The sequence below is a fragment of the Perognathus longimembris genome, chromosome 7 (genome assembly GCF_023159225.1).
Source record: "Perognathus longimembris pacificus isolate PPM17 chromosome 7, ASM2315922v1, whole genome shotgun sequence".
In the NCBI taxonomy this organism is placed as follows: Eukaryota; Metazoa; Chordata; class Mammalia; order Rodentia; family Heteromyidae; genus Perognathus; species Perognathus longimembris.
The window spans coordinates 22,339,694-22,349,477 of record NC_063167.1 but is presented as its reverse complement, the minus strand read 5'-3'; the positions used below and the strand labels follow the sequence as shown (position 1 = coordinate 22,349,477).

At 40.7% G+C, this 9,784-nt stretch overlaps 1 protein-coding gene across 8 annotated transcripts in view; it reads right to left on the bottom strand.

The window, feature by feature from the left end:
* Positions 1-554: 554 nt before the first annotated feature.
* The window catches only part of Zmym4 (zinc finger MYM-type containing 4), a 104,475-nt gene continuing 95,245 nt past the window's right edge, over positions 555-9,784 (bottom strand). For all 8 annotated transcript variants that reach the window (XM_048350859.1, XM_048350861.1, XM_048350860.1 and 5 more), the window contains 4 exons: positions 7,802-7,913; positions 5,488-5,736; positions 4,379-4,508; positions 555-2,970 (listed from right to left, as the gene is read on the bottom strand). In XM_048350859.1, the coding sequence (XP_048206816.1) occupies positions 2,763-2,970; positions 4,379-4,508; positions 5,488-5,736; positions 7,802-7,913 (699 nt within the window). In that variant the 3' untranslated portion in view covers positions 555-2,762. The remainder of the gene's footprint in view (positions 2,971-4,378; positions 4,509-5,487; positions 5,737-7,801; positions 7,914-9,784) is intronic.

Genomic DNA, 9,784 nt, shown 5'->3' with positions numbered 1-9,784 from the left:
TTTTTCTATATATGTGGTGCTGAGGAATCGAACCCAGGGCTTCGTGCACGCTAGGCGAGCACTCTACCACTAGGCCACCTTCCCAGCCCCGTTGTTAGAATATTCTTGTTTTACAAAATTAAGAATGCCACAAGGCAGATAGAAATGGTCTACAGGAATCTGGAAGTAAATTTGAAGAATACCCTGACTTTTAGGTGCTAAGGAAAATGCCACATAGTCTTACAGCCTGAACTTAGATATATGTATGTTCATATCTTTTTTAAGTTGATTGATGAAAGATTTATAAATAAAAGCCTAAATTATGTATATTAATGGTAACTTATGTTTCTAGTTTTTGAGACTTTGGAAGGTTGACAAATTACCTAGGAATGGAAAAAGGCTTTCTGATAGAAAAACTGCAGTGAAATATTTGCTGGACAGAATAAAAGCTAAGTGATTTCCAAAAACTGCTATTTTTCTTTCAATTTTACCATCTTTTGGGCCATACCAATGAGGTCAAATAGAAATAAAAAAGATACTTGTCCTTCCAAGACATAAAGAAAAGAACTCATCCATCAAATACAAATATATTTTATTCTAAGGGAAAATTTCTGTGGTTTCTGCAAAGGGAAACCCAAATGTGATTAAAAACCAAAAGATTAGCAATAATGACTTAGATGTTTCTCTTTTTTTTCTTTCCTGAAAAAAATGTAATCTTACATAATTTAATAAAATTTCAAAAGGCAAATAATTGGACACAACATCAACAGCTACACTGATGAATGACCAATAATCAGTATTTTAGGAATTAGCTCAGGGTCTGGGCAACTCTGTGTACTAACATGCAGCTGAAATCCTGATTCAGTCACATTTTATCTGAGTCATCATGATTCTCCACTAAGACACAGATTATCTTTTCTTTCTGGTCTTTTATAACAATTATCTATAGGCTAACAATATTTGCTTTTGAAAGAACTACAGATGGGACAATATAAGTGTTTACACGAACCATAAAATTGGTATAGTGGGTCCATTTACACTTGATGTTCCTGCAGGGTTTCTTGGCAGACTTATCAGACAATCCAACTGCTTTTCCTCCAATCAAAACAGGTCTAGAAGAGGTTTCCCCATGAGAAATGACAAACACAGATGGAATTCATCATATAGAACTGGGAAGGTTTACTTCTTTCACGCAGTTCTTGGTAACAAAAATGAGATTTGTTACAGGCAGAGACAGAACCATCAAGTATACAATGTCAAAAGGCTCACTTTTTAAATTATTGTTAAACAAAATACACCTGTCATCCACACCTAACTTGGGACATACTGAAAAGCCTTTAAGATAAAACTTTTTATGAAGCTTTCTGACTTCTCTGAGCTTTATCACAAAGTCAAATTCCCCTCACCTAAGAAGTTCTGTGATCGACCAACATCATAGAAGCTTTGATTCAAAGGTGTGCTGGCCAGAAACGGAGAATGGAGACGAGAGAGATGGACTGCTGTGCCACACACTCTTGTGACTTGCAGTCCTCGTGGAACTACTGAAAGAACTAGAGCTTGGAATAATGCTGTAAGAGACCTGCTTGTGAATATGCAAAACAGTCCATGTCTCTGTAGCCTAACCCCAGAATCCCTATTTGCAAATTTCTTAGGGCAACAAGGTCATCTTCCAAATGTATTACACAGGAACATACTAAGACCTTTTCTACCATAATTCAGATAGCTAAGTAATACTGTGTCTGTGGAATCACCCACAGTTTTGCCAGCATCGAGGAGACAGAAGGATCTTTTTGAAATGGCAAGAGCCTCTAGAAATGGGTGCAAAGGACCATTAAGAATCACCTTGGGAACAAGGAAGGTGAAATAATGGGAGGAGAGCTGCCATGGGGGAGAAGTGAGATCGAGAGCCCCCATTTCTGTGTCCTACAGCACAAGCCTCGACAGCGGCAACAAGGGCTTCACCCAGCGAAGCGGGCATCTCAGTGGGTTTTCTACAAACATTTCAAGACACTAGGAGTTGGATGGGCTCCACATCTTCTGTGCATAATTGAGTTTGTGGAATACCATCCCCTTTCTTTAATTTACCCACATCCAGAACCAGTGCTAAAAAGGCCTCACCCCAAGAATGAACGTTTCTGGACACATTATTATTTCGTCAGCAGCAGTGAGGCTGTTTTCCCTGGTGTGAGGGGCCTGTAGGGAAAGCTCTAGAGGCTTATATCCTTCATGTAAATGGCATGGCAGTGAAAATCAAAATCAATACCACATTACTATCTTTGTAAAAAAGAGCTGAGTATTTTATTGGGTCTTCAAGCCTGGGTCCCACTGCTTCACTGGATGTCAGCTCAGCTCAGCACTCGTCTCCCTGCTTTTATGGAGGGCCTGCTCAAGTGGCCTGCTACCGCCAAGGTCTCACTCCAAAGCTACCTCTCTAAGCTCTAAGGTTACTATGGTAGAGTTTTATACAACAGTCTTCCTTAAAAATATTCCACAATTTGTTATTCCTAACAAAATAAGATAATGCACCACTCAGAGAAACTGTTAGTCATTCTGGAGATGTCTAAGAACTATCGCTGCCAAATAACAATTCTCAGTTCATATTCTTTCCTTCAGTTTTCATTTGCACATCCATACTGTGGCTCACGAGTCATCATCTGTCTTCCACCATCTCATAACCAAGTCAAGAGGACTTGGAGCTATACATCGCTTCCCAATAGCTAGATGCATTCACAGTTTGGTGCATACCAATGCGTATGAAAATAGGAACCTCATATCCATCCATCTTAATCTGATAATTCCACATCAGAGTCTTCAGATTTGGCTTTGGCAAGTTCTTCATGCACCTCCCTCACCATGAGGATGCGTGTTAACATGGTGTCCAGGGTCCCGGGGTCTATCGGGAATGTGGAGTACCACATGGGGCTATTCGGGACACAGGAGCGCTCAGGCTGAAGGTAAAACACATCATTCCTCTGTTTCACACTTTCAGAACTAGCCAGAGGAGGGGAAACAAACACAAAAAGAAAGAAAATGGGCATCAGAGAGTACAGGAAATACAAACTACTCTTTTTCAACGTTTCCCAGCTGACACTAATAAGCAATAAAAACACAGTGAACATGGTTTCAACATTTTCCTCCAGCGAGCAATCTCCAACTCCACATCTTTTCACACTCAGGAAATCATACTGGATTGGTGACAAGTATATTAATAAAAGACAAAGCGTAAGTCACATTTCAGTCCTGAAAACACCAGGAACATGGCTGGGCTGTAATCCTAATTTCTTGGGAGGCTGAGATCTGAGGATCTTGGTTTGGGGCCAGCATGGGCAGTAAAGCCAATGAGATTCTTATCTCCAATTAACTATCCCCCAAAAGGCTGGAAACAGAGTAGTGGCTCAAGTGGTAGAGTGCTAGCCTTGAATACAAAAGCTTCAGGGATAGTGCCCAGGCCTAGAGTTCAAGACCCAGGATCAGAAAGCACACGTGCACTCACCCAACCATCAGGAACACACCAGAGGTGGCTCAAGTGGTAGAAGCTGTGAGTTCAAAGCCCCATACTGGAAAAAAAATAGTCCCTGTCCTTCAACATAGTAATTCAACTTCTCAGAATGTAATCAAAGTAAATATACTAAGGATACAAGAAAAACAAAAGCATTGTATGGAAACATTCATCCCCATTTTTAAAAAAGAATGAAAGAAACCATCAGAAGAAACAAAAAAGTCACACGGGCTGAGAACAGCTTCTCCTAGGAGTCCATACCCTAAGCCGAATCCCAAGGTCACTTAATATCACAAGGGCAACACACCAACTTTCTTTGAGGAGGGAAAAGAAGTGTTTTAGCATGCATCATATAACTTTATAGCCATAGTGTTCCTCTATGAAAAGGGGCAATTAAAAAATTTCAATTCTCAGCTGTGGATTTAGCTCAGAGGACTTGCCTAGCATATGCAAAAGCCCTGGGTTTGATCCTCATCTCTACCAAAAAAAATTAAAACCCAACTGTTTTCTATCTGTAAGTTTAGCAATATGTCTTCTCACAATTCTTCCATACAAATAAGCCACTACTCAAGCAGCGGAGTGCTGTCCTTGAGCAAAAGAAGCTCACGGAAGGGGGAGGGGGACACTGAACAATTCTTGTGAAGACTGAGTAAGAACCCTTAGTTCTGCTTTTGAAAATTTGGAAGATCAAGATAAGGCAATTCGCTTCTTGGTTCAAATGACAGGCAGGCATGAGCACGGAGAAAACCTGAAGTTAGAGGGAAATCCCTGCCTAGAGAGAGAAGCCAGTGGCAGTTCTGACATGCAAGCATCTGGAACCCAAGCCATGTTAACTGAGTCATGAAGGGCACCACACTAGCTCAGAGGCGCATGGGGTGGGGTGGGGGGGGTGTCTCTTACCATTTTGACAGGTAAAATTCATAAAGTCGAACAGGGCACCTCAGTGGGTTGTCAGTATTCTCCGCCATCTCCACACCCACTGGGACATCATCATCTTCATTCCGTTTCCTCTTGCCAACAGTTACTTTATCTTGAGATAGGAAATAACAATCAAGTATATGTTAGGAATCTACTCTTCAAGTCAGGACACGTAAAGTCTTGTTCGCACCAGATCTTTGCTCCCCTTCTGCATGAATGGAGACCAAGTGCCTGTTCTGTGACAGTTATGTCCCCTGCTCAGAAGAGCGGAGACACCCTGATGAAGGCTCTATGGGTCGGCTTTGCTGTCCTTGACCAGAGGTCGGGTTCTCAAGGCACAGTGAGGAGAGGCAGAGGAAAAGGCTTCACATGATCTCCTACACCCAGATTAAGATGCAAGTTGCCATCTCTTCTGAAAATATTTCCACTGTGGGGCATCAGCACTGCTGTTCTATTTTGTTTTCTTTGTTGTGCTACTTTATGAAAAATGGCATCTCTCTCAGAAAAAGAAATTCTGAGCATTTTGCAGGAAAGGAAAAAACCCTTTCTTACCAACATAATGGGGCAAGACACCATTATTTCCTTTAGTTGTGAAGGGGTGTGTGTGTGTGTGCACGCACGCACATGTGAACGGAGCTTGAATTTGGGGTCTGGACACTGTGCTTTAGCTGTTTTTCTGCTCAAGGCTTGGTGTTCGACCACTTGAGCCACTGTTCTTGTTCCGGCTTTTTAGTGGACATTCAGAGTCTCATGAGCTTTCCTGCCTGGGCTGACTTCAAACTTCAATCCTTAGATCTCAGTCTTTTGATTAACTAGGACTATAGGCGTGAGTCACCAGTTACCCTGGCTCTCTGAGAGGCTTTAAGTGTAGATTATTTGGGCTTTATCCAATTAAATTAGTGCTCCTAATTTAAAAGTTAGTAAAAGCATACTGAAGCAAGTGGTCCTTTTCATTCTGAGACAAGTCTTTAACCTACCCAGCAATATAGAGAAAAATCAAAGTTTCCCATTACAAGTCTAGAATTTACAACTGTCCCTCTATAACAACCCTGCTTTTAGTGCCAATAGAAACCTCAGAAACACGCACCCACCTGGCTCTGAGTCATGCTTCTGTAAAGGTGGGAAGAACCTCAGGTACGTCATCTTGGTGCTGTACTTCAGAGTTCTGGTCCGTCTCATCACATGGGCAAAGGACAGCCTCAAGTGCTCTGTGACATTCTTTAGTTGAAAGTATTTGGTATTGAAAAAAAGGAGGGTGTTTAAGAGGACGATTGGCGAGTAAGCGCCCAGCTGTTTACACTCCCATAAATGTTCTTCTTCGATGCGAGAGAACATGTAACCTAGAGAACGGAGGAGAAGAAACGTACTGAGTGCATGAACTGCGATGTTGTAGGACAGAAAGATACAAAGGAGAGAATGACTGCTCCTCTCTCTCTCTCTGCTATAGAGAAAAACAGGAACAGCACTATAAAGAGAAGAGTACAGGATTCCATCTGGGTAGATACTATGAGCACTTTAAGACTTCACTATGAGCACTCTATTTCATTGGTAATATTCTAATAATATATTATTGTTTTTTTGTTTTTTTTTTTGTTTTTTTTTTTTTTGGCCAGTCCTGGGCCTTGGACTCAGGGCCTGAGCACTGTCCCTGGCTTCTTCCCGCTCAAGGCTAGCACTCTGCCACTTGAGCCACAGCGCCGCTTCTGGCCGTTTTCTGTATATGTGGTGCTGGGGAATCGAACCTAGGGCCTCGTGTATCTGAGGCAGGCACTCTTGCCACTAGGCTATATCCCCAGCCCTATATTATTGTTTTAGATCAGGAAATGGTGATATTTCCCTAAGAAGAGTGAGAAAGTAAATACTTTAGGCTTTATGGGCCCTAGAGGCACTGTACAACTTTTTTGCTGTGGAAAATAAGGAGCCAATGGTCAATGTATAAAACTAAGAAATGTGACTATATGACAGTAAAATTTATTTGTAGTTGCATATGAATTTCACATAAGTTTCATGTCACAATAATAAGTTCTTTAAAATGTCCTGCCCATTTAAATATTAAGAGCATTTTTAGCTCATGTACTATAAAAATGGAATGGCCAGTTGCTGGTGGCTCATGCCTGTAATCCGAACTACCCAGGTGTAATCCGAACTACTCAGGTGGCTGAGATCTGAGAATTCAAAGCCAGCTTGGGCAAGAAAGTCTGTGACATTCTTATCTCCGATAAACTATTCAGAAAAAGCTGGAAGTGGCACTGTGGCTCAAGTGGTTGAGCATCAGCCTTGACCATAAAGAGGCTCAGGGACAGTGCTCAGGTCCAGAGTTCAAGCCCCAGGACTGGCGCGCGCGCACACACACACACACGCGCGCACACACACACACACACACACACACACACACACACACGGGAACAAACCAGATTTGGCCCATAGACTTGGCTCAAAACAGACAGACACACACACGCGCGCACACACACACACATGGAATGAGCCAGACTTGGCCCAACTCCTGTCAGATTATTCTTCTTTAGCCAAGATCATTAGTGGTAGATATCCTCCTTCATACCCCTCTTATTTTAAATTTATGCTGATAGTAATTGCAGGGCGTGTGTCAGATCAAGGCAGAGTATATGCACATGCCAAAATGAAACCCTCCTGGACACTAATTGATGCTAATGAAAATGGAGAAGACAGTCCTGATGATGTGTCTGGGATTTTTCTTGAAATGTAGACATTTTACAAAGAATGAAGTGAATGTACTCTTTTTTGCACCTTCCTATTTAGAGATCTTTTAATAAGTCTTTCCTAAAGCTGTCTCTTCAATCCTCTTTGTGGCTGCTCTGCACGTCTATTCTTGGGAGATTATCCATACACATGACTTTGACTTCCAAATCTATGTTCTGAGCCCCACCTCTCAATGCTAAGTGCATCGACTCATGATGTGACTCAGAATGCTCTAAAAGCGCTTATCAGCCGACAGAAAGACATGACACTCTCTACCCGCAGCTAGGAACCTAGGACCAACAGCTAACTATGGACTTCTCCTAAGACACAAGGCAAAGATAATTCAAAGAAGAGGCTAGAAACTATTATTCTAGAAGGTGGAATATGTGGCAACTACAAAAATTATGCAGCTTTGCTGACACTACCTTCCTAGAAAGGAAAATGTAACTTCTATTTTTTATTTTCAGCTATCACTATCTACACATGCACTTCATAGAACTCACATATAGTGACTATTTACTGTTGCAATCTTAGTAAAATATTTAACAATAAACCAAAAGATACCTTCTCAAAAGCATAAATATAAATCAGAACAGATATATGAGATTTATAAAAAAAGATGATCACAAAACACGAACCATTTAAAAAAGTCTATCATAAAAACAAAATAAAAAACAATCACCTTACCATTAGGAAGTATTGTAGGTTCCCATATTTTCAAGAGTTTGGTAAGTTCAATCATAAATCTTGAATAGGGCTCAGTAAAAATGTTATCTATTCTACCATTTTCAAACAGGTACTAAAAGAAAAAGGAGATGAAAATGTAAGTTTAAAAATATTAATGCAAAGAATATAGCTACCCCTACAGTTTATCTTCTCAATATTATAAATAATGTTCAATCTCAAAGTATTTTAAGAATAAAAAGAAATGTTACTCACATAACTGTAATACCTCTGCATGTCACCTTCATAATAACTATTTTTAAATTAAATAATGAAATAAAATCAGTTGGTTATAGACTAAATATTGATCAGAATAGAATAATTCTCTACTCAGTCTGAGAAACTGATACACCAAAAATGGGCATACAAACCACTTTTTTCTAATGCATCATGTGTATCTGAAGATGTGCTCTCAGAAGGTTTTTGTGTTCCACTGTAATTTTCAGTTCCTGACAAAGTACAAACTTAAGTTTTTAAAAAAGTATTTATTTGGACCCTTCTGATCATGGCTTTTAACTGTCTGCTTTACAATCTCATCCTCAAAAAATTCAATTCTAACATTAAATTATGTTAACTATAATTATCATAACTATATCACAGTGTAGGAAATAAAGAATAGGTTGGGTATAGTTAAAGTCTTTGGGTTCAGGCGAGATAAATTGAGATTGAAAATACAATAAGCAGGGGGCTGGGGATATGGCCTAGTGGCAAGAGTGCCTGCCTCATATACATGAGGCCCTGGGTTCGATTCCCCAGCACCACATATACAGAAAATGGCCAGAAGTGGCGCTGTGGCTCAAGTGGTAGAGTGCTAGCCTTGAGCAAAAAGAAGCCAGGGACAGTGCTCAGGCCCAGAGTCCAAGCCCCAGGACTGGCAAAAAAAAAAAAAAAAAAAGAAAATACAATAAGCAATTACAGAATAATAGAAGGCAGAATTGTAACTACATGCTAAAGATCTAGTGTTTGGAAGACTGAGCATTTTTCATCTATGTATCCATGGTTCCCACAGTCTCTGCATTTCTATCTATGTATAATCTGGGGGAAACTATCTGCACTTAAAACTATCCTGGCCCATAAAAATTATATTCAATGTGTATTTTAGGAGGCCTTTTAAAAGGCAATTTATGGGGCTTGGGATATGGCCTAGTGGCAAGAGTGCTTGCCTTGTATACATGAGGCCTTGGGTTCAATTCCCCAGCACCACATATACAGAAAATGGCCAGAAGTGGCGCTGTGGCTCAAGTGGCAGAGTGTTATCCTTGAGCAAAAAGAAGCCAGGGACAGTGCTCAGGCCCTGAGTCCAAGCCCCAGGACTGGCAAAAAAAAAAAAAAAAAAAGGCAATTTATGATATCACTGCGAAGGTTAGAATTTTGTTGTTTAACAGTACTAGATATTGAATCCAGGACCAGAGGCTAACACTCTACCAATGAGCTATATATCCCCTGCCCCAAACACATTTTCTTCTTTTAATAAAGCTGTTTTCACAACATATTTTGTTCCCATTATGGAGGTTTAAATACAAAAAAAGTGCAAGAGCTAGGCACGGGCTAGCTCACGCCTGCAATCCTAGCTACTCAGGAGGCTGACGTCTAAGAACCAAGATCATAGTTCAAAGCAAGCCCAGGCAAGAAAGTCCATAAGACACATATTTCCAATATACTACTCAGAAAAAGCCAGAAGTGGAGACATGGCTCAAGTGGTAGAGCTCTAGCCTAGAGCACAGGAGGTTCAGGGACAGTGCCCGGGCCCTGAATTCAAGCCTCAGGACTGGCCAAAAAAAGAATAGTAGATTATTCAATGTGTAGTGGCTCATACCCATAAATCCAGCTACCCTGGAAGCAGACATCACAGAATGCTGTTAGAGGACAGCCTGGGCAAAAAGTTAAGAAGATCTTATCTTAACCAATTAGCTGGGGATAGTGTAGACTATACCTGCCTGTTTGGTC